Source organism: Stigmatopora argus, chromosome 24 (genome assembly GCF_051989625.1).
Source record: "Stigmatopora argus isolate UIUO_Sarg chromosome 24, RoL_Sarg_1.0, whole genome shotgun sequence".
Taxonomy (NCBI): Eukaryota; Metazoa; Chordata; class Actinopteri; order Syngnathiformes; family Syngnathidae; genus Stigmatopora; species Stigmatopora argus.
Window position 1 is genome coordinate 3,466,086 of NC_135410.1, and position 26,242 is coordinate 3,492,327.

The 26,242-nt window shown below is 41.7% G+C and overlaps 1 protein-coding gene across 7 annotated transcripts in view; it reads right to left on the minus strand.

Annotated features, from left to right (window-relative positions):
• The window catches only part of pomgnt1 (protein O-linked mannose N-acetylglucosaminyltransferase 1 (beta 1,2-)), a 120,823-nt gene that overhangs the window by 22,662 nt on the left and 71,919 nt on the right, over positions 1-26,242 (minus strand). For 6 of the 7 annotated variants that reach the window (XM_077594626.1, XM_077594623.1, XM_077594622.1 and 3 more), the window contains 3 exons: positions 21,783-21,866; positions 12,819-12,860; positions 2,575-2,633 (listed from right to left, as the gene is read on the minus strand). In XM_077594626.1, coding sequence (XP_077450752.1) covers positions 2,575-2,633; positions 12,819-12,860; positions 21,783-21,866 — 185 coding nt within the window. The remainder of the gene's footprint in view (positions 1-2,574; positions 2,634-12,818; positions 12,861-21,782; positions 21,867-26,242) is intronic. The other variant, XM_077594624.1, reaches the window with a different exon arrangement.

Genomic DNA, 26,242 nt, shown 5'->3' on the forward strand with positions numbered 1-26,242 from the left:
GCAACGACGCACTCGTGTAAAACATGTTTTATTTCTTCTAATTTGCCATATATTGACAAAGTAATAAATAATGAGTGGTTTAATAGTAATAAAATGTGTTTAATAGAAGTGAAATTAGACGCATTTCGCGGAGGGGAAGGGAACGGCACACACGGAGGAGGGGGGAGGTGTTGGGGGGACTTTATCCACGGCAACGACGCACTCGTGTAAAACATGTTTTATTTCTTCTAATTCGCCATCTATTAACAAAGTAACACATAACTAGTGGTTTAATAGTAATAAAATGTGTTTAATAGAAGTAAAATTAGACGCATTTCGCGGAGGGTAGAGACAGCAACATACACGGAGGCGGGGGGTGTTCGGGGGACTTTATCCACTGCAACTCACTCGTAACCGAACAAACAAATTTAAATTAACTCGGATTAATATATACAGACACTCAACGTTTAATGTAACTTCACACAAAACTGAATTCTAATTTAGTTTTAATCTTTTTCACCTTTGTAACGGGTTGGCCCCACCCCGACGTTCCGCCGGAGCCTTCAAAACGAACGCATCAAGAGTTGTTTGGAACTTGCCGCTTCCCCGTGTCTGATTACCAAGTGTATATTCCAGTTCTTTTCTTTGCAAAACTCTGCCGATCCATTGTTGTTTACCTGGTATGTAAATGTAGACCAACGTGGGGGGGAAAACGGGTATGGAAATGCAAAGTCCGCCCAGTGCTCGTAGAAAGATTTTATACACGAAAGAGATGCAAAAAAAGACAGTGCCATGGCCACCTGGCTTGGTCGCATCACGAAATTTTGACCGCATCACGGGCAAATTATTCGATCGAAATTTCCGTCGTAAGACGAGAATATTGTATGACGAGCGGTCGTATGACGAGGTACCACTAGGTATGTATATATATATATATTTATATATATATATATATATATATATATATATATATATATATATATATATATATATATATATATATATATATATATATATATATATATATATATACAGACGCTCCCCTACTTACGAACGAGTTAGGTTCCGAGCGATTGTTCATAAGTTGAATTTGTTTGTAAATTGATTTAGTGCTATATTTTGTATTATAATTTATGTTTAAGGCCTATATAAGTATATTGAAGGTTTATATAAGTGCATTTGTATGTTTAAGGCTTGTATAAGTAACACGCATTGGTTTGTACTAAAAAAATATTTAATAAAATGGAGAGAATATGTACAGTACTGTATAGAGAGAGAGAGATTTATGTATTAGAAACTGTCCGAAAGAAGCGATCTAACGACGATTGCAGTTTTCTTCTTTTTTTCATCATAAATGATGAGGTAGCACTGTATGGCATCATTCAATTGATTTGCAAACTTTGTGCAGCGTTCAAGATTTGGATCCTGCTGCTCAATCTTTCTGTTTATAAATGGTACTGACGGTCGAACGATTCAAGTTGTATGCCCGTGCAACGCTCACCACTGTCACGCGCATCAAGCTTCGTTATTATTGCCACTTGTTTCAAATGAAATGGCTTGCCTCTTCCTTGCACCTCCCTCACTAGAAGCATTTCGCTTTTCACCAACCATATTGAATAATGGCTGCACGAGATATTTCATGATACAAATGAAAACGGTTCTTTGCGCACTGGAGATACGTTCACGCACTTCCGCATTGCAACAAACTGGGCAGAGGAAGGTGGATGCTAGGTGAGCTGAGCTCTCACAGCGCCAGGCGTCGGTATTAGCGGCGGAAAGAAGCACTACTTGGAAAAAGGCGCGCAATACAAAATCGAACTTACGAACATTTTTCGACATAAACGCAATTTGCAGACATGTTCGTATGTACCGTTGTTCGTAACTCGAATGTTCGTAAGGAGGGGAGCGTCTGTATATATATATGTATATATATATATGTATATATATATATATATATATATAGCAGCAACACGCTTATTTATTTATTTATTTATATATTTAATGTCTAAAAAGCCTTTCCTGTTTCTTCATTCTCACCCTCTTGCTACTGTGACAATTACATTTCCTGAATACGGGATGAATAAAGTTATCCAATCCAATGCAATCCATACGAATCCGTGTTAAAATGCATGGGAATAAGTGGAAGCTACCGGGATGCAACATAGAGACACACACACAAACATGAACAAACATTTAATAAATACAGCATTAAAAATTCAAACAACAACATTAATCAACAACAAGCATTAACATTTTATGATTTCTTTGAAATGTAATTTTACACCCATTTTATAAGTCACTACTGGTTCTTACCTGCTTCTGTAATGCTGGTTGACGAACATTTTGGAAGAAAAAAACTATACAAAGACGATTGCCTTTGACGAAATTTAATAATGTTTCTAAAATGCACAAGACAAACGTCGTCAAAGTGGGCACGACTGGTGAAAACTTTTTTAGGATGTTTTTTCTGATATTTTTACCTTTTGTAAGTAGAGTAATAACTGTATGTATGATGTATTTAAAATTTGAGACAATTTTATACAAACAAAATATATAATGCAACTCTATATTGGAGAAACAAGCAAACAAACACACCTGAAAAAGTCAATGGCGATGTCCAGATCTTCCTCTAACACAATAGCAAATTTGGCCTCCTGGAAAAAATCATTACAAAGTTAAAAAAAAAAAATTAAACATCACTTATTCAGCTTATCTCCTTTTCTGAACCGCTTTATCCTCACTAGGGTCGCAGGGGGTGCTGGAGCCTATCCCAGCTGACTTCGAGCCAGAGGCGCGGAACACCCTGAATTGGTGGCCAGCCAATCGCAGGGCACAAGGAGACAAACAAACATTCATGCTCACACTCAATCCTAGGGGAAATTTAGAGTGTCGAATCAGCCTACCATGCATGTCTTTGGAATGTGGGAGGAAACCAGAGTACCCGGAGAATACCCACGCAGGCCCGGGGAGAGCATGCAAACTCCACATAGGTGGACCGACCTGGATTTGAACCCACTGTGAGGCTGAAGTGCTAACCACTCGATCGACTTATTCATCATTTTGCCCCATTTAAACACGTTTTGGGTCGCCCCTGTGGAATCCACCTTGTGGGTCATGCCCAGAACACCTCAGGCGCCCAGTAGGCATTCTAACCAGATGCCCGAGCCAGATTCCTGTAGCCGAGGGGTGTACACACTATTTCACAAAGGGCCGCAGAGGGTGCAGACTTTTGTTCCACCTGACCTAGTACAAACAGTTTAACCAAAGAGGTTTCTTCTAAAACCAGCAGCACGTGACGCAAACAACTAATTACAATTTTAGGATACCAGAAAGGTGAAAAGGTATCCTCTTTGTCGGTTGGAATGAAAACATGCACCCACTGCAGCCTTTGAGGACTGGTTTGGACACCAGTGCTCTAGGTGCAGGGGGGATCTACCTCCACTAATATGACTATCTTCTCACCCTGTAATTATGGGAGAGAGCAAACACCATGAGGGAACTCATTTCGTCAGCAGGTATCCAGGAAATCCACAGCTCGTGACCAAAGGAGAGGAAAAGTAGGTCGACTGGTAAAAAGAGACATCCGCCTTTCAGCTCAGCTTCTTCTACACCATGACAGACAAATGCAAAGTAATCATCACAGCAGATGCCACACCAACCTGCCTGTCGGTTTTCTCCCCATTCTCCATTCACTCCTAAACAAGACCCTTATAAACCAAAGGTCCTCCACTTGGAGAAGGACCTCATTCCTGACCCGGAGAAGGCATGCCACCTTTTACTGCTGAAGACCATGGTCTTGGATTGGGATGTGCTGATTCTCATCGCAACCGCTCCACACTGTTGCAAACCATTTCAGTAAGAATTAAATATTGCAGAACTACATTATCAGCAAAAAGCAGGAATGCAATACTGAGGTCACCAAACCAGATCCCCTCGACTCCTCGGCTGCGCCTTGATATTTTCTACATAAAAGAATCGGTGACAGGTTAGCTTTGGTGGAGTCCAATCCACACTGGAAACGGTCCGCTCGGGGGATGATGCGATGTATCCATCACGTCAGAATGCCAACGAGTCTGAAATTATCACTTATTTGGGTCTTTTGCCGGGAAAGCGCACCTTATGGAGAAGCACTACCAATTTCGTCATACGCAGCTGGGTATGATGACAATTAGGCTTTTGTCGAGTCAATGATGATGACAAAGCCTATGTCTGATTATTATTATTAATATTTGACCTACTCATGAGTATGCGAACCAAATGCTGGCACCGGTCATACGGGGGAATTGATACCTCATACTCGGGGAGCATCCCAGAGACGACTACCCAGGGGATGCAGTTGAACGCTTTCTCCAAATACACAAATAGCATGTAGAGCACATGTGTCAAACAGACTCCGCCGAGGGCCGCAGTGGGTCCTGGTCTTTGTGCCAACCGATCCAGTGCCGACATTTTAACCAATCAGGTGTCTTCTAAAATAAGTAGCACCTCTTGTTGAGTTGGAATGAAATCCTGCACCCACTGTGGCCCTTTGAGGACCGGTTTGACACCCCTGATGTAGAGTCTTTGGGCGAACTACCATGACCTGTTGCAAACACTACTGAGGTTATAGAGCTGATTCACTGTTCCCCGACCAGGACAAAAGCCAGACTCCTCTTCCTGAATCCAAGATTCAACTTCCCAACGGACCCTCCTTTCCAGTAAGCTGAATAACTTTCCTAGGTATGAAGCGTGATCATCCTATAAATGGAACACACCCTACGCTACCTCTGGTAAAACGGGAAGACCCACCCCATTCACCACTCCAGAGGCACTGTGCTCACCGAATGTTCATGCAATGTTGCAGAGGCCTATCAACCATGACAACCCCACAACATCCACAGCCTTTAGAAAGTCCGGGCAGATCTCATCCAATCCCCGGGGCTTTGCCAATGAGGAGCTTTTTACTTTGACCTCAGTGACGTCAAACCCAGATAGAGAAGAATCTGTCTCAGAGTCCAGGGCTCTGCTTCCTCGTGGGAAAGTAAATCAGTTTCGCTAAAACGGTCTTTAAAGTATTTGGCCCACCGACTCACAACATCTGGAGTCGAGGTCAGTAGTGGCCTATCCTACCTATAAACAGTATTCGTCATGCACTGCCTTTCCCCTGGGCACAAATTTCTTTGAAGCTATCCGCAAGCCCGTCTTCATGGCCTCAGCGAATTCCTCCAATGCATGGATTCTTGCCTCAGAGACCAATAGAGCTGCATGCCACTTGGTCAGTGGTCAACTGTTTTCAGAGTCCTGGAACCCATTTGGCCCAATAGGAATAATTTTGCTTGCCGGCATCCATCACCATTGGTGTCCACCAACAGATTCTGGGACAGCCACCACATTAGGCCCCAACCACCTTACGGCTGCAGCTCTCGGAGCTGCCAACCTCCATTGACCCCATTTCAGGAGTAACCTTGTCCCATTTCCGGAGTGAATGCGATTCATGCAAAATAGATATAAAATGTAAAAAAAAATTTGAAGAATTTAAATCAAACTGTTAAATTTCCTGTTTTTACATTAATTGTAATATTGTGTTTGTGCAAACTATTGAAAAGGTAGACCATAATGAAATCAGGGGGCGGGTTATACGTGAGACATTGTAAAATTCAACAATTTTAAGGCAATTTTAAGGGTGCGGCTTATATGTGCCTGCGGCTTATATGCGAGTAAATGCGGTTATTGAAATATTGTTTTTGCAAACTAGTGAAAAAGTATAGCATAATGAAAATAGGTTTATCTTTCCGTTTGTGTCCTCCTACGTGCGTTTGACAGTCAGTAATTCCACCATCTGTCATGCTGAAGTCGCACTTAGATGTTGTGCAAGGTGCAAATTATCAGTCCTTTTGGAGACGGCTTGAACATGGGGTAGTTTGTCATATACGAACCAATAAACTTCTGCGAGTGTCTGGGTTTCTTATTAGAAGTTTCATCCAAATTGCCATCCATTTTGCGCTTATGCCGAGCAGGCATATTGATAAGACTCGACAGTGCTGTGTAGTACTCCTACTTCCTTTAGAAGAACAATGATGGTTTTTGCCCTCCCAGTCCTCAGGGGGGTTGTATTTGGCAGGGGGAAGCTACAAGAGCGGACGTTGTGCTCTGTCCGTCCGCCCCTCCCCCTTTGGAGGGGGGGGGGGCAAACAAAGACAAAGAAGCGAGCGAGCAGCGGCCATCTTGGAGGCGACCTGCCATTCTACCCTCCTGATCGGCCAATGGAGTCAAAACTATTCCGTTCTTGATGCCTTCTCTGTTTGAAGATTATTTAGATGTTGGGAATAGCCTTAACATCCAACATGATAACTTCCCAAAACACACCTCTAAGAAGACAACTTTCTTTCTAAAGGAGCTGAGGTGATGGACTGCACGAGCATGTCCCCAGACCAAAACTCAAATGGAAGATCGTGGAATGCAATGTCTCCAACCTCCACCAGCTCTGGGAAGTCATTATGGAAGAGGATTCTAGTGGCGAGAAGAGAAGCCCTCCCTGGTAAACTACACATCAAAGAGGGTTAAGGTGGTGCAGGAAAAGAATGGTGGCTACACCAAATAGTGACATTATGAGCCCAATTTTGAGATTTTCACTTGAATTTCATACATTCATTGCTTTGTTTTGAGTTATTTTGAAGATACAATGTCATGATTTCACTTCTTACGCCACAATTGGGAAGAATCCACAACACCCTGACTGCTGCAATTTTATACCTAATCACCACCACCTGCACATTGGTACCAGCTGCTTTGCTGGGTGTTTTTAAGGACCAGTCTCCAAACATTTAGCGTCAATTCGTCTGGGAATCAACCTGTTCCTGTTCAGTGACCTTCTTTGACCGATCTTCGTGTTGGACGTACCCTGCTTAACCAAACCTGCTCTCTTTTTGACTCGACTGCTTAGGTACTCTGTTCCCCCTTTACTGATCCTTGCCTTTGAGAAATCCTACTTTCTCTTCTGACTACTTGCCTGCTTAAGAACTCTGTGCCCGTCTCAGTCCAGCGCTCCGTTAACTGTCTGTGTTCGCACATTTGGTTCCCCTGACCCATTCCTGACAGTATGAACTGACCAAAATGGATCCACCAAACCCTCTGCCTTGGATCGACATCATCGTGCGGACGGGAAGTCACCCGGATGTCAGATGACATCACATCTCTGATCCATATTAGCCCTTAACAGAAACAGCAACTCCAAGAACAACATCAGTAGCTGGCTAAGGTGATCCAGGCACTCAGTAACCTGGCAACCCCAGCATAAATACCCTAACCAGTATCTGACCATGCCGCCTCTTTGGCACCTCCTTCACTTCCAGATGCACTCGAAAGATTTGACAGTGGCCCAACCCAAGTGCAAGCCAGAGTTGGCTATATAATCACCTTTTACTTGATTTTCTAACTGGACTCCCTCCATCTGATGGAAACGCTGTCAGCCTCACAATTGTGGACAGAATCAGTAAGATGGATCATTTCATCACACTGCCAGGATTACCCTCAGTTAAAGGACAACACAGGTGGTTATGGAGCAAATCTTACGGATTCACAGCCTGCCAAGGGACGTTGTATCAGACAAGGGCTCATAAATTCCATCTTCCTTCTTGCGGAGAGTTCTGCCGACCTCTGGGCGCCACTGCAAGCTTGAAATCAGCATATCTCTCTCAGTCTAACTGGCAGTTAGAGCTGCTCAACCAGGAACTGGTGAAATCTCTTTTCTGTATGGCTTCATGCAGTCCCCGGTCATGGGCTCAACATTTGTTATGGGTAGAATACGCTCACAACTCCCATCCGAGTTCCACCGCTGGCCTTTCTCCCTTCCACTACATCTTTGGCTACCAGGCGCCTCTGTTCACAAGTCCGTAAAAAGATGCTCTCTGTCTTTCTGCCCTGGGCTGGTTCTGCTAATGTAGCCAAACCTGATTCTGAGCAAATGCCACTCTCCTCAAGTCGATAGCCAATTACACCATTGGGTCCAACGGACGAAGGACTCCAGCTCCTAAGTACCGAGTGAGCAAGGAATAATGACTCTGCCTGGCCCCTGTCACTCCGGGTAACATGACGTTTAGCTTGTGCCCAGGTACATTAGACCATTTCCCATTCTAATGGTGATCAGCCCTGCCGCTGTTCGGCTCCGACTGCCAAAGTCCATGGAGGTACATCCAACATTCTATGTCTCAAAGTTAAAACCAGTCATTGAAAGTATTTTGGTCCCAAAGGCAGCGTTACCTCCTCCGCATCGCCTCGTCGATCGGGGCCCTCCATACACTATTGGCCATCTACTCAAGTCACATTGGTCTGGCAGGGGTCTCCAGTATCTGATTAATTAAGAGGGGTATGGCCCCGAGGAAAGGATGTGGGTTCCAGTTGGGAGGATTTTAGACCCGATCCTGACCTCCGACTTCCACCACCTCCATCCTGACCAGCCAGCCATCCTAAAAGGTCGACCAAGGGGTTTACGACGTGGATCGGTTAGCCTTTTCTACACGTCCGTTAGATGAGCCTACTCGCCCCTTTGCTACACTTAGAACTCTTCAAGATAAACAAGCAATGGGTGAGTCTCAGAGTGATTTCCGTGGACCTACGCGTCCGTTATTTGGACTTTCAACTCTTCAAGCTGAACCAATGGTTGGTAAGTCCCAGAGTGATTTATACGGACCTAGACATTTGTTAGCCGAGCTTTCAACTCAAGCCAAACCAGCGATGGGTAAGTCCGAGAATGATTTATGTCTAAGAAAAATTGTATTTAAGAAAAAAAGGTGGTCATTTAAATATCAGAAGTATCTTTTCAAAGTGTCATCAAATTCATCATCTAATAAGTAACTCAAACATTGAATTTTTTATGCTTTACTGAGGCCAAGCTAAATGTAAATTCCCCGATGGCATGATTGCAGATACCAGGGGACAATATCTTCAGAATGGACCGAGTGGGAAACCGTGGTGGGGGGGAGTGATGTTCTCTTAGGGAACACCTTAAATGTAAACAGATAGAATGGGTCAATGTACACAACCTTGAATGCATCAGCCTTAAAAACTCACTATCCCCACAGATGTCAATAACTTTGATATATATACTGTTAGGACTATTAGTTTTACATTATTATATATTTGCTTGCAATGAAGAATGATTTGCTTTACTATTAAACTTAGTTTCACATTATTATTATATGGTTGCTTAAGACGAGGTAAATGCTTTGGTCCTGAGAACTTTAGGTAGACTATACACCAAAACGCCTTGGACCTTGGAGCTAACTAAACAAAGAAGATTCAAAACACCTTGAGCTGCACATGACTTTCAAACCTTCATTTGTTTTGACTATATTGACATCTCACTTCTGTTTCCCACCCCTCCCTTGAGAGTTGAGACGTCCATTGTAACTAGGGTCCTTGAAGTTAATAAACAAGGAAAGAAGCGTGTGACGCCAGAATGAAGTGGGGACTTGACCTCACCGGTTCTCTTTCTCCTTGCAAGAAAAAACCCAGAAGATTGTCTTTTCTCTTTATTTGTGCGTGCATTTGGGAATGCCTATTGGTGAACCTATCATTGACCTTCATCCGCCTCTAATACATTCTAAACGGAACTTCAGGCCCTACTTAGTGAATGCGACACAAAAAAATGAAGTTATCTTGCTTCGAGTTTTAAATATTAACTGGCTCGATTAATCAAATCGGAGACAGTTGAAATCACTGATAAATACATTTACTGTATTTTCACGCCTATTTGGCGCATCGTTTCTTACGCCGCAGTGTCAGTAATGAGTGCTATTTCTGTATTTTAGACACACAAAGCACGCACCATTTCATTAGACGCATATATATTATATATTTCATATGGATTAAGATTGAAACGCAATAGCGCTGGCTACCGGAAGCAGCTTATTTCCGGGTTCCGGTGCGCAGTGACTGCTGGGAAATATAGTTCTTCCTCGCTACACCTACATGCTAAAAACACGCTTTAAAAGGGCAATGGAAGCAAAACTGAGTTCGGTAGTGCTTTATTTGGACATTTTACAATTTACTCAAGTCATCATCACCTTCAAATCCCTCAAACTCCTCATCTTCTGTGTCAGAATTAAACAATTGCCCGAACGAGCCTTCCAAATAGCCGGGTCCCCCCCTCTCTTCATTTTCAGAGTCACCGTAATTTCCATGTGGCTCCTTAGAAATTATGCAGGCTTTGTCAAAAGCTTGAACAACCGTGCAAGCAGACACGTTCGCCCAGGCGGCAACGATCCATTGACAAATCGTAGCGTAAGAAGCCCGGCGCTGCCTGCCACTTTTCGTGAAGCTGTGTTCGCCAGCCGGGCATGGAGTCGCAAATCAAAACAGACGGCGAGCCGTCATATACGTCACGAGCGCCGCCGAGACTGGTTACGTGACGTATACTCAGAGCCTGCTGTCATTCCCGGAGGCTTGACCAAAGAATTACAGCCGCTGGACATCGGCATCAACCGGGCTTTCAAATCAAAGTTACGAGCGGCGTGGGAGCAGTTTTTGCCAAAGCCGGCATAATTTCTAAGGAGCCACATGGAAATTATGGTGACTCTGATAACGAAGAGAGGGGGGGGCGGCTATTTGGAAGGCTCGTTTGGTTAATTGTTTAATTCTGACACAGAAGATGAGGATTTTGAGGGATTTGAAGGTGATGACTTGAGTAAATTGTAAAATGTCTAAATAAAGTACAACCGAACTCAGTTTTGCTTCCGTTGCCTTTTAAAACATGTTTTTATCATGTGGGTGTAGCGAGGAAGAACTATATTTCCCAGCAGTCACTGCGCACCGGAACCCGGAAATAAGCTGCTTCCGGTAGCCAGAGCTATCGCCAGCCGCTCGGCGGCGCTCGGCGCTCACAAAGGGCGCTCTGCATTATAAGGCGCCCTGTCTATTTTGGCGAATGTTTTAGACTTTTTTTTACTTTTATGCGCGCCTTATAGGCGTGAAAATACGGTAACTTTTATTTACCAAGGCAGAAAATATAACAAACTTGTTTGTCTCTCTATGAAAAAGTAATTGCCCCCCTTTGGTAAATCACAAAAGAACTGCGACTAATCACAATTGTAGGAAAGCTGAGTTCAATTTCACAGGCCAGAACCTACACCTGATTACCACCACGTGTTGGATCAAGAAAACACTTAATTGAATGTGTCAGACAGTGAAGTAGGCTACAAGATCAGAGCATCATGCCACGATCCAAAGAAGTTCAAGAAGAAATTCGAAAAAAGTGATGGACATCTATCAGTCTGGAAAAGGTTACTAAGCCATTTCCAAGGCTTTGGGGCTTCAGCGAATCACTGTTCGAGCAAATGGAGAGAACTGGGAACAGTGGCAAAACTTCCCCAGAGTGGTCGGCCAGCTAAAGTAGAGGGTGACGACGACTCATCAAGGAGGTCATAAAAGAAACTAGAAAAACATCGAAAGAACTGCAGGCCTCGCTGGCCTCAGTTAAGGTCAATGTTCGTGACTCTACTACAAGAAAAACACTGGCCAAAGCTGCCATCCACGGCAGAGTTTCAAGGCAAAACCCATTGATTTTCAAAACGAATATAAAGGCTCGTCTTACATTTGCCAGAAAACATCTTGATGATCCTCAACACTTTTGGAAGAACATTCTGTGGAGTGATGAGTCAAAAGCGGAACTTATTGAAAGGTGTGAGGCCAAATAACCTCTTGATGATCCTCAACACTTTTGGAAGAACATTCCGTGGACTGATGAATCAAAAGCGGAACTTATTGAAAGGTGTGAGTCCAAATAACCTCTTGATGATCCTCAAAACTTTTGGAAGAACATTCTGTGGACTGATGAGTCAAAAGCGGAACTTATTGGAAGGTGTGAGGCCCGTTAAAATTTGCGAAAAAATGGCACAGCATTCCATCAAAAGAACACTGCCAACAGTGAAGCATGGTGGTGGCAGTGAGATGGTCTGGGGCTGCATTGCTCCCTCAGGACCAGGACAACTTGCTGTAATTGATGGAAGAATGAATTCTGCTGTTTACCAGCAAATTTTGAAGGAGAACGTCCGACCCTCAGTTTGTGTGGTCAACCCCCAGCGCTCTTGGAGCATGCAGCATGACAACAATCCTAAGCATACCGGCAGGTCCAACTCTAAATGGCTAAAAAATACAAAGTTAAGGTTTTGGAGTGGCCAAGTTAAAGTCTGGATTTAAATCCTATTTATATCCTGTGGTGTGATCTGAAACGGGCTGTTCATGCTAGAACACCCTCTAAAATTCCAGATTTTAAAAAATTCTGCACAGGAGAGTGGGCCAAAATTTCTCCAAAGTGTTGTGAAAGCCTCATCACTAATTAACGTCAACGCCTGATTTCAGTTATTGCTGCCAAAGGTGGCACAACCCGTTATTAGGTTCAGGGAGCAATTACTTTTTCACAGAGGGCCAGACAAGCTTGTAATCTTTTCTGCCTTGGTAAATAAAATCATGATTTAGAGACTGCATTTTCTATTACCTTGGGTCGTCTCTGTGTTATACTAAAATTGGTTTGATGATCAGAAACATGTGTGATAAACAGGTAGAAACAGATATCAAGAGAGGGCGGCAAATACTTTTTCACGGCACTGTATCTGTTGGTGTTTGCATTCGCATTTGGTTCCCCTGTCCCATTCCTGTCATTTAATAAATGTCTTGTTATTATTCAAGCTCTACTGTGACTACTTTACATTGTAAAGTGTCATTTCTTCAGTGTTGTTCCATGAAGAGATATAATAAAAATTGTGTAATGACTTTTGTGGGATACTGTATATCAAATATTCCATATGTGAATGACTCAATTTCTTGAAACCACAGTGCCTGTACTGTATGAACGAAGTACTCACTGAATGAAGGTTGAATGTTGCTGTCAAACTTGCTTTGTAGTGCTGTGAAAGAGCAGGGGAAAAACAATTTATTCAAAGCAAATTATGAAGGCCTTTTTACGCTAGCAGTAGTAGCATGTAGTTTGCTACTCAGAAACACAATTGCTTAGGCATTCCCCCTGGCATTGAGAGTTTGTGGGTGTAGAGGATGAAGCAGCAAATGGGAATGAATTATTTTATGGAGTTGCGGATATGAAATACAAACTTTTACTATTTCAGAGCGACAAACTTTGATTGCATCTAACTGAAGGTGCTAGCGTAGTGATATCTTTTCATTTTGGAAGATGGATACATGCAAATTACAGCAGAAGAAGCCTTGATAAATACTATTTCTTTATGTTTCCAGAGCTTTGTGACACTGCCTCACGGCTCTGGTGTCCTGGGTTCGAGTCCAGGTCGGTCAACCTGTATGGAGTTTGCATGTTCTCCCCGGGCCTGCGTGTGTTTTCTCCGGGTACTCCGGTTTCCTCCCCAATTCCCAAAACATGCATGGTAGGCTGATTGGACACTCTAAATTGCCCCTAGGTATGGATGTGAGTCTGCATGGTTGTCCGTCTCCTTGTGCCCTGGGATCGGTTGGCCACCGATTCAGGGTGTCCCCCGCCTCTGGCCCGGAGACAGCTGGGATAGGCTCCAGCACCCCCGCGACCCTAATGAGGATAAAGCGGTTCAGAAAATTAGATAAGCTTTGTGACAAAAATGGCTCCCAAATCTCTCCCTGCTAAGCTAGGTGATGCATTTTTTTGTTATGGAAGTTCACTATCCACTTTCTTGCCAAAACAAGTATAGTCATACCTCTACTTACGAATGCCTCTAGTTACGAAATTTTCAGGTTACGAAAGCTTTTTATATGCAAATTAGTGACTCGAAATACGGAAAAGATCCAAGTTACGAAATTCCCCAAAAAGTAAATGCATTTCCTTATCCGTTATTTTATGTTGAAAATATTGTCGCGGATGCATTGATTCTCACTTTAGAACCTTGCTCTCATTGGCTGTCTCACAACAACCTATACCCATGTTTCAAGATTTTCTCTTACATACCTGTCAACCTTGGCTAAATATTTCCCTTATTAGAGATTGCAATTCCCCTTATTAGAGATTGCAATTCCCCTTATTAGAGATTGCAATTCCCCTTATTAGAGATTGCATTTCCCCTTATCAACCAAGAAAAACCATACAAATGCAACACGGTACATATTTACACATACACACACATTGTACCCGGACATTTCGTCGCCGGACACTTCGTCGCCGGACGCTTCGTCCCCGGACGCTTCGTTGAACGGACAATTCGTCGCCGGACAGTTCGTCGACCGGACAGTTCGTCAACGGACAATTCGTCGCCAGACACTTTGTCGCCCGACAGTTCGCCTAACCTTAACCACTAACCTTAACCACTATTAAAGAAGACAAAGGAAATTCACATGTTCTTTATTAAAGAAAATAAAACAGCAAAAACTCACTCGACAACACAAACAAATAAAAGGCAATAAATAAAATAATTTTATTAAAAAAATTACTAAAAAGAAGACAAAGTAAATTCACATTCTCCGTCGTCTTCTTTTTTTTGCTTGGTATTCCCATAGGTATCGTGTATACAGACTAGATTTGCGATGCGCATTGTGAGGCAACGGAGCTAGACGTCGTCGCTTGTCAGCCATTTTAAGAACAGGCCCATTCGCTCCTCACACCCAAATTTTAATGTGTTTGTGTTGTCGACCGAGTCTTTGCTGTTTTATTTTCTTTAATAAAGATGTGAATTTCCTTTGTCTTCTTTTTAATAAAAATTTTAATAAAATAATTTTATTTATTGCCTTTTATTTTAAAAACAACAAGTGACAACGTCTAGCTCCGTTGCCTCACAACGCGCGTCGGAAATCTAGTCTGTGTACACGATACTTATGGGAATACCAAGCAAAAAAAAAGAAGACGACGAAGAATATGTGAATTTCGTTTGTCTTCTTTTTAATAAAATTTTTGATAAAATAATTTTATTTATTGCTGTTGGATTTTGAGTCATGGGGTATTTCATGCCTCAAAGAGGGGGTGGTTATAGATTCAATCTATATGCAGATATAGGGCCAAAACACGGGTGATTCCCCCTTATGTCAAGCTACAAAAGCTACATATCCATTTCAAAGGAATCCATATGGATTGTATAGAGATATGTGTGGTACATAACAGTCCTAAAACAGATTGGGGAAACCTTGTTGCAGAAACTGGTCTAGATTGGCAAGCTTGAATGACACACGAAAAACCATCAGGCCTTTGATAAAATTAACCCATACGGTAGGGGCAATACAAATCATTATTCAGACTGACAAATTAACTTGTGGATCCTTGTCTGACATTTTTCCTAAGTCCATGGGCAGGTGGAAGACCCTTTTTACAAAATTCTACATTTGTGTCTCAACAACAATGACCATGTCTATGGAGACGGTAAGAAAATCGTCAGAGATGGAAACACCCGGATCCGCCATAGTAAAATTAAAATCTGAGATGACCAGAGATGATGAATTCATTTCCGCAACAGGGAGTTCCCAAACGGGAGGCGGTAAGAAATAATTGGTTATTGTTGATGGAAAATGCAGCTATTATAAATCAAACCTGTATAACATGTAGGGGGCCGACCTCTCTTAAGAGTAGTACCCGCGCAAATTACCCCTGATTGTGTAAAGGAGAAGATGTAAGCCAAAGTGTGAGAATTGAAATAATGTATACCCTGTTCCAAGAGCAAAGGACAAAGCTAACTTTTCAACACATGTTGTGTTTGATCATTTTACCTGCTTAAACCTTACAGGGCATGGTCTGAAGCTGGAGGCGATAAATGAGACGTGGTGTGCCCACGTCCTAAAACCGACTACACCCTGATACCACGTTCTGACCTATGATGGTGGTGGGGTGGAAATAAATTATACGACTCCTGCTGAAACGCGGCAGGACTTTGTGCCTTGGGGTCACTGCTTTTACCAGTGTCTGTTTTTCCATCTACAGTGGAGGAGATACAATTGGCTGAAATCCAGTATGATGGTGGGTCCCTCCCGACGGCGTCGATCGGTATGGAGAGAGGGAGATCCAACATACATTGATAAGATTGGCATCCCCGGGGCGTACCAGATGAGTATAAGTTGGCTAATCAGGTCGCAGCAGGTTGGGAGTCTATTTTCTTTTAAGTACCCCAAAACAAAAATGTGATAAATTACCTGCATTACAATGTCCAAAACCTTGGAAATTATACTGAACAGGGATTTGTGGCGATAAAGGAACAACTGGCAGCCACTAGTCTGATGGCGTTCCAGGATCGTGCAGCGGTTGAAATGCTTCTTGAAGGAGCAGGGGGCGTATGCAATGTTTGAAAATGTTGCACTCAACAACACGTCCCCCACTGGGTCCCACACCAGGGCCAACGATGGCCTGCAGACCCTAAACCGCAAGATGAAAAAGCATCCTGGAGTAGAATTATCCGCTAGACAGATTTGTGGGATAAGGCCTTCGTACTAATAATGATTTGGCCTAATCTGTGGCATTTTCCGTAGCCATTTTTGCTACGATTTTGACATTATGTGCGTGTTGTGTTATTCCCTGCTTAAAATCCTTGATAAGCCGACTTATAACCACTGCGATTGCCCCTACAAATTCTAAATTGCATGAATTATATCCTCTGCTGATGAAACGTACTGAGGGGAGCAGTGAATTCCAGGAGCATGGTAATTCCGAGAATGAATTGGGCGAAAATGATTTTGTTTCTTTGCTTTTCAGACCAGCCGAACGAGTAGGGCCTAAGCGGGTAAAATTAAAGCAGCCAACGGAGATATCCCTCTCTTCTTGGATTTGCCATAAAATGATTAACAAACATATATTAAAAAGGGGGGAAATGTTGGATTTATTATGGGATGTTTCTATTTGTTTTGTAAGCATTTTTAATAAGTAATAAGGCTATGAATTAATTCATGATGATATCATAGATGTATGCATTTTAATTACTTTTGTATAAGTGTCTTTAATTTGAGACTGGGACAAACTCGAGGTCACCCTGCTGGCTCCAGCTTCTTGACATAACACCTCAAGGACTGTTACTGGGAGATAGACCTCGCAACCCAGACACCCAGATGCAAGTTCGCAATGATCTACGAAGGACTCATAAATTGTTTTGTCTGGGACGCCGGCAGTTTACCTTATAAAGAAATTATTATGCTTATACTGCAAATTCTTACGCAGGTGTTTTGGTTTCAATCTAATGATGGCAATTGTTTTGAATCAGATTACATTGAAATGTTTTCAGTTATTTGCAACTAAATACAGAGAAGAGGGGACTGCACGTCAGAAATGCTCAGGAATGAAGGCGCATTATGAGTGTGGCTCCTTGCAAGTTGTAACCAGATATGTGAACGATGTCTTCCAATTTTAATTAAATATTAGTAATAATGATTTAAGGGTATTAATCATTATTCCAAAAATTGCCTTTTATTTTAAAAATGGAGCGCTCAACGTAGGAACCTTTTAACGTAGGAACCATTTCGTGCGTAGTGTGTTTAGAGACGAGCATATCTAGTGCTTGCACACGCCCAAATGTTAGTGTTTTTGTTGTCGAGCGAGTTTATGCTGTTTTGTTTTCTTTAATAAAGAATATGTGAATTTCCTTTGTCTTCTTTAATAGTGGTAAAGGTTCCCAAATGCAACATGGCACATATTTTCACACACACACACACACACACACACACACACAGGACACACGTAAAAATCTAAAATGTACTACAAAGTGGATGGGTTTCTGACGCCATCGGGTCATAGGGAAATGCACGTGCGCATATCATGCTTCAACACGGATAGACTTTGTATACAGACGCTCCCCTACTTACGAACATTCAACTTACGAACAACGGTACATACGAACATGTCTGCAAATTGCGTTTAAGTCCAAAAATGTTCGCAAGTCCAATTTTGTATTTCGCCCCTTTTTCGGAGTAGTACTTCTTTCCGCCGCTAATACCGACGCCTGGCGCTGTGAGAGCTCAGCTCACCCAGCATCTACCTTCTTCTTCGTTGCAATGCGGAAGTGCGTGAATGTATCTCCAGTGTGCAAAGAACCTTTTTCATTTGTATCATTAAATATCTCATGCATCCAATATTGAATATGGTTGGTAAAAAGCTAAAGGCTTCTATTGAGGGAGTTGCAAGGAAGAGGCAAGCCATTTCATTTGAAACGAGTGGCAATAATAACGAAGCTTGATGCGCGTGAGAGTGGTGAGCGTTGCACATTCAGTACCATTTATAAACAGAAAGATCGAGCAGCAGGACCCAAATATTGAACGTTGCACAAAGTTTGCAAATCAATTGAATGATGCCATACAGTGCTACCTCATCATTTATGATGAAAAAAAGAAGAAAACTGTGCAGTCGTCATTAGGTCGCTTCTTTTGGCCAGTTTCTAATACATAAATCTCTCTCTCTACAGTACTGTACATATTCTCTCCATTTTATTAAATGTTTTTTTTCAGTACAAACCAATGCGTGTTACTTATACAAGCCTTAAACATACAAATGCACTTGTATAAACCTTCAATATACTTATATCGGCCTTAAACATAAATTATAATACAAAATATAGCACTGAATCAACTTACAAACAAATTCAACTTATGAACAATCGCTCGGAACCAATTGCGTTCGTAAGTAGGGGAGCGTCTGTACTTGTTATTCATTTTAAGACATTAATAAATAATTTTCTTACAATTTTCTCTATTTTTTGTGTTTCTCATCTTTATACAAAATGGGGACACTGATCAATTTTAAAGGGTTAAGTACTGCTCTACTTACGAAAAAAGTTCTGGAAACAATAAATTTTGTAAGTAGCGGTACGAGTGTAAAGCCGGAGTTCACAGCTGTTACTCCAAAACTACACCAGAAATAGATGTCACCGGTTGCAAACTTCTGCGGAAATCAGACAGAAGAAATCACAAAGGCTTTTACGAGAATGCTAACTACTAATGTTTAAGACTTCCACCGAAATGTGCAGGTGATATGTACAGATCACTGTGAATACTTTCTCAGCCACTTGGGTTAAGGGTAACCATTGTATTTGTTGTTTTATTACGAAACAAATATTAAAATTTAAATGATCATATGAGTTTGTCTTTTTTCTCACATGAGAACATCAGAAGCTCATGAAAAAAAGTGTATAAATATTTAAAATAAATAAATAAAATCAGACATAGGCTTGTCATCATCATTGACTTGACAAAAGCCTACTTGTCATCATACCCAGCTGCGTATGATGAAATTGGTATATTTAATCTCTTCATGAAAATGGAAAGTATGGACAAACTTTGTTATCCTTTGAAAGTGTTGTTTTCTTTTTTTTTGAAAGGGAACCCAAAGTTTAATTTGCATCAGTGCTAAACTTCCTTTCCAGCATGGGGGTATTGTGGTAATTTAATGCGGTCAGGCCACATTGCTAAAGTTAAATATTGACTTTTGCATTAAGCCTACGCTTACATTCGACACATCACATATGGTTCTCGGGCTATGAAGTTTGTCAGTGTCACGTTTTGTTTGGGATTTTGGTGGGTGTGTATGTGTGTACGTGTTTTCCCCTCCTCTTGTAGCCAGCTGTTTTGAGTTTATTTGATTAGCCTTTGTGTGTATATAAGGAGAGTGTTTGGTGACCTCTGGCATGGGAGTATTGCTATCATTAACTTGTGGGGTCCCATCCAGTAAGGCATATTTTGCATTTTGTTGGTTTGCAGTTTCTTCACGTTTATTTTGTCACTTGGATATAGTTTTTGTCATTAAAAGCCTAAGTTTTGCACTAACAATTTCCGCCGCCTTTTTTTTACTGCATCCTGGGTTCAACTTTACGCTGCCCACACACAAACATGACAAACAGTTTGATTAGTGTGCTTACAAATAACTATGACGTGAACACAACCAAACTGTAAGCGGTATAACAGCCTTTATAATCCATCTCCCTTTTGTCCATAAAATGAAAAAAGTTGTGGTTTTGCTGTGTAACAATAAAAAATAAGTCCATTTGAGTATGGGAAAACAGTAAATAGGCTTTCCGGATTAACCACTCTTCACTTCCTGACCATTACTAACCAGGGCTACTTCCTTTTGTCATTGTCTTATGCTTTGCCATGGCACCGTTCCACAATGGGCAACTCACAATTCCACACCATTGGAAAATGTCTTTGCATTTCTTATTCATTTTAATGGCTTAATAATGGGATCCCTCACCACCGGAGCTTCCAACTTTCTCAGCCCCAGTACATCGCCTTGTTTTATCTTATGTATAAAAAAAGTTTATAAAAATTTCAAAATCCACGCTTAAACTCGCAAGCGGAAGACAGGAGGTGAAAAATGGTGGAAGTCAGGGCTCCGGTTCTTCTTCGGCACTAAATTGGGTAGCACTCAGTGCCAAAGAAGAAGGGATAAGCGAGATGCACTACATTTTGCCATTCCCTGTTTTGTTGCAAGTGAATTTCGCATCGGACATCATCTGTGGCAAAAGACTATTTTTTTGAGTATCCGTTGAAAATGCCTCCTAAATATTGAAGCACGCCATTGTGGCATAAATTAATCTTCACTGCGGCATTCTTTTGTACATAATTCAGCTGGTAGGAACCATGTTAATGGGTTCAGCCATGCGGTTAAGAGGGAGACACGGTAAGTGAACGCTCTTCTCTTCTGGAGATGCACGCATCTTGTGGTGATCTTTATGCTGCAAATAAATAAAAATAAATTCTGGTGAGGTTCACCACCGTGGTGAAGAGGTCCTCACAGGTTGCCATGCTGCACGTAGCAGCAACTGTTCTTTTCCACGAAGCACTGCCGCTTTCGCTTGGCCACTGGCACGCTGTTCACCGCCTGGTAGCCCTCGCCGAATTTGCGCCACACGGCTGCCAGGATGCCGGCCTACGCTCGCTCGACGACACCCGGGCGCCCCCCACAGCCTGAAGTTCACATCTTCCGAGCCGCACTACTGCAAATTCTCGTGTGGACTAAGACACCCGGCCTCCGACTCGGAGGAATAAAACAGCATTATGATGGATTTACGGCGTAGATACGGCCGTAAAGCTGGAATGATGATAAGACGTCAAAAGCACAGCAAGGGGCCAGTCACAAGGGGACCGGTGACAACATGGTCGGAGCCATTGAATTTGGCAATCGTCTTGACAGTGTCAAGACGAAAACAACAGCAATTTTTGTACAAGAAAAATACATCTCGAATCTGACGTAGTGGACTTGGACTAAAGCTCCAATAAACATTTTTTAAAATTAATTAAGTCAAACGGAGGGGAACAAATTTCACTGTGAGTACAGTACCTAAATTATTTACATTTTTTAATCTATAGATTAGTATACTTAGATATTAATACAAATAATATTTAATATTCTTCTTGATAATTGTACTTGTGTACTTGTATTTTGTATCGGCGCGAAAACGTAGAATGTTATGTAGTAGAGGTGAGATCTTTAGCCCGAACCTGAACCCCACCCGACCCAAAATTGGGGCCTAAAATGTCAATCATTACTTCGGGTTCGGGTGGGGCCGGGTTTCTCTCTCGCTGAAAAAAATGTATACAAAAACTATGTGTTGTCTCTCTCGCTGTAACAACAGGTGCCGCAGGCCCGTGAATGCCCTGTGCACGTGACGGTCACGTGAACGCTGCCCTGTTCCCCTCCACAAGTCCCCCTGCCTTTATTTTGACCTGGACCTGATATCAGACTATGGCTGACTTTTAAAATAAATATATGTTGGATAAGTGTCAGCATTAAATATGTCTTTGTAGTGCATTAAATGAATACTGGTTGAACAGTATTTGCAAATAACTGTATTCTGTTTTTTACTTATAACCAACACAATGTCCCAAATAGATTGGAATTGGATTTGTTGCTTGTGGCATGAATGCGGTGAGTTTACCTGAGACACTCGAGCATTCTTGATGCTAATTGGTGTATGCTGAATTCCCTTCAGTCCAAACAATGCCACCACGTCCATGGGCTCCTTATCGTAACAAAAAAAAACAAAAAACAATCAACTCACCTTTTCTGCGTACAGCTTATCCCGATTGCATAACAGATGGGATGGAAAAAGCAATATCACTCTGCTTTAAGAGGAGGACGAATGAGAGACTAAAAAACGAAATTGCCTCAAACATTAAAAGCTTTGGAAAAACTCTCTAGTTGGCATCATTACCACAAAGAAAGTAAAGGAATTTCCTCCAGATAGCAGTTGAACTCTGCAGTTTATATGCGTGCGTCCCTGGTCGAGCCTTCCACAATCTCAGTTTAAGTAATGACTTGTAATGGCATTTCTTATAAATGACTATAGTTTTAATATGCAGGGCGACAGGGGTAAAAAGAATTGCTGAACAGTTTTTTAGCCTGTCATCGGAGGGTGTAGCAGAGTTTGAGGACAATTCAAGCCAACAGATTGATGAATCATATATTTGTGTAATGAATAAAATGCATGTACAGTGCATGAAAAAGTATTTGGGCCCTTCCTGATTTCTGTTTTTTGCATATCTATCACACACACAAACAGGTTTCAGACCATCAAATCAATTTCCGCATGACACAAAGACAACCCAAGGAAAGAGAAAATGCAGTTTCTAAATGATTTTATTTACCAAGGCAGAAAAAAATTAAACTTGTCTGGCCCTCTGTGAAAAGGTATTTGCCCCCCTTTGTTAAATCACAAAATAACTGTGACTAATCACAACCGTAGGAGAGCTGAGTTCAATTTTACAGGCCACACCCACACCTGATTAGCACCACGTGTTGAATAAAGAAAACACAAATACTTTGGCTTCAAAGATGGTGGCGCCAATGCATGCAGCCTCAAACTCTCCCTACTTTTGTACTATTTTCGTGCACGATATTCCGAAAGAGATAGCGAGATCGGCAGCACCACCGTGGAATATTATCAGATCCGAACGGCGAAGACGGCGGTGTCGGAATAGGAAGCGAAAACTGGGTTGTAAATTGGGCTGATTGACTAAACATGGAAAGTTAAGTGAGCCTACATCGTTAGCTAAATTAGCCAAATTTACACCATTAGCTACGTTAGCCTTTTCTACACGACTGTTAGCTGAGCCTACTCGCCCCTTTGCCGGACTTACAACTCTTCAAGATGAACAAGCGATGGGTGAGTCTGAGTGATTTATGAGGACCTACACGTCAATTAGCCGAACTTTCAACTCCTCAAGCCAAACCAGCGGTGGGTAAGTCCCAGAATGATTTATATCTAAGAAACATTGTCTTTAAGAAAAAAGAAATGGTCATGTATACAGCACTCTTAACCCAGCCAAGGCGCTACAAGAAACAAAAAATAAACCAAAAGGACTCCTCGGTGGTCATTTAAATATCAGAAGCGTCTTGGTAAAGTGTGACGAAATTCATAATATATTAAGAAATTTAAACCTTGATTTTTTATGCTTAACCGAGACCTGGCTAAATGCAAATTCACCGATTGCAGCACTGCAGATACCGTGTTTCAATAACTTCTGAAGGGACTATGAGGGAAACTGTGGCGGGGGAGTGATGTTCTATTTTAGGGAACACCTTAAAGGTTTGCTTCTTTCTAGAAAATATAAAATCAAAACTAGATATACGCGGGGTCATTGGTGCAGCCTCAATTGATCTCAAAAGGGCATTTGGTACCATCAACCACCAGATACTGCTGACTAAACTGTTTAATTTTAATTTCTCAACAAGCACGCTAAATTGGATTGAATCATACTTATCTGTAAGATCACAGTCCATTAGGAAACAAAATACAAAATCAACCTTGTGGAATAAGAGTCTTGGGGTACCGCAGAGGTCAGTGTTAAGTCCACTGCTCTTCTGTCTTTACATAAACGATCTACCAAGCTGTTGTCCTTCAATTGTCACCTGCCAAATGTATGCCGATGATGCCGTTCTATATGTCCACGGGAAAAACAAAAAACATGCTGCACAGGAACTCACAGCTGCAATGGCAAGCATGAATAACTGGCTTGAAAAATCCCAACTACACTTAAATATATCTAAGACTGTCTGTATATACTTCCCCAAAAGAGCGACAAACAAGAGTAACCATAACGGTTTTCTCCAGGGAAAAACAATCAATGTAGTCCAAGAATTTAAATACCTAGGAATCTTTACTCAACTTGTCTTTAAACGACAGATAAAATAAATAATTCGTCCAATTTTAGGTTCATTAGAAACAATCTAACTCCCGAGTCAGCAAAACTATATTTTGATAGAATGATCATATCACACAACTTAATCAGAGCTGCCAACCTCCGCCGACCCCATTTTAGGAGTACCCTTGTACAATTTCAGGAGTTTCATCTATTCATCAGCAGTGAATACGATTCGCACAAATTTGATATGAAGTTTAGATCAAACTGTTATTATCATGCTCGGATGATTCACAATACACTCGTGTTACCAAATTCATTCTGTTTATAGTGCAGTTCAATCAAATGCGCATGTAAGATGGCGGAAGCCGTAGCGATGGTGTGAATTTCGAGGCATTTAAATTGGAAATTTGGCACTTTTCCAAAAATGATTGCTTCAAAAGAAATGTAGATGACATTTTTGGGGATTTCCAGAGTTTAGGGAGGTTGTCAGGAGTTCCGGAGTTTGCGTTACTTGCCCGGAGTAAACTCCTGAAATTCCGGAGAAGTTGGCAGCTCTACTTACTGCCTAATAAGTTGGTCATCGGCATACAAAACAACACTAAAACCAATTGTAACCACTTATAAGCAAGCTCTGAAAGTGTTGCACAGAAAAGCAAAAACTCATCACCACTGTCAGAATTTTAAAAAATACAATTGCTTGAACTGGGACAATACTGTTAAATATCCAGATGCCACCTTCTCCAATTAAAAAGCTCCTCCACTGCAATATTTTGTACAAAAAAATTCCAACACATCAACAAGGGCTTGCTCTAGAGGTGATTGTGTAGTTCCCTTAATAAAGAGTGCATTCAGCCAAAGCACCTTCTCTGTCTGTGCCGCACATACCTGGAACTCAATACCAAGTAACATACGTGGACTCCCATCTCTGAACCTCTTCTCATATCAGCTTAAAACCTGGGTGTTAGATGAGCAAAATTGCGATCACAACACTGTCTAATACTTGTGTGTGTTTGTGTGTGTGTGTGTGTGTGTGTGGTAGAGGTGAGATATTTTGCCCGAGCACAAAACCCTACCCGATCCGAAATTCAGACCTTTCAGTCCCGACCCGACCCGAAATGTCATTCATTACATCGGGTTCGGGTCGGGCAAAAAAAAAAATCTCTCTGTCTTTTTCTTTTAAATAAATGTTTATACAAATGTATACTAAAACGATGTGTGAATATTAAACTAAGAAATACTTGTTATAAAATAAATAATTCAGAATTTTTGATAAAACAAAAGGTGCTCTGATGTCATTGCAATTGGAGGCGGAGCCGTAGAGCCATAGCATGCTCGGTGCATGTCACGGGATCACCGCAGAAGTTTATGATAAACAACACTCACCGGTACCGCTAAGTGGGAATTTTGGAACAGCTTCAAATTGATTGTTGAATAGGCTAAAGAAACTTGCGTTGGCTTCGCTGAATGTAGTCAATGTGGCTACCACATAAGAGCAAAAAGACTGAAACCTCAACGCTGAGCAGGCATTAAAACAGTTGAAATCGTCAAAACATCTATATTATCATATAAAAGATGTAAATGTTTATACAGTCTTGTTTAACTTAGATTTCGTTACAAAAGACAGGTTTTAATCTGTTATAATAAATCACCCCTTCTCCTCCCGATTCGGGGTGTGAGGACTCGGGTCGGTAGACCCGAGTCCTTACTAATAAAATATGAAATTGGTCTGGGGCTGCTTGCTGCCTCAGGACCAGGACGACTTGCTGTAATTGACAGAAGAATGAATTCTGCTGTCTACCAGCAAATTTAGAAGGACAACGTCCCACCCTCACTTTTTGCATTCAAACTCCAGTGCTCTTGAAGCATGCAGCTTGACAACGATCCAAAATACACCAACAGGTCCACCTCTGAATGGCTCAAAAATAAAACAAAGTTAAGGTTATGGAGTGGGCAAGTTAATGTCCGGATTTAAATCCTATTGAAATGCTGTGGTGTGATCTGAAATGGGCTGTTCATGCTAGAAAACCCTCTAATTTGCAGAATTTAAACAAGTCGGGACAGAAGAGTAGGCCAAAATTCCCCCAAAGCGTTGTGAAAGACTCATAAAAAATATCATAAATGCTTGATTTCAGTCATTGCTGCCAACATTTGTATTTGATAAATATGCCAAAAACACAGAAATCAGGAAGGGGGCAAATACATTTTCACGGTACTGTATACATATATGATTGAATCACCAATGTGTGTAGCGTAC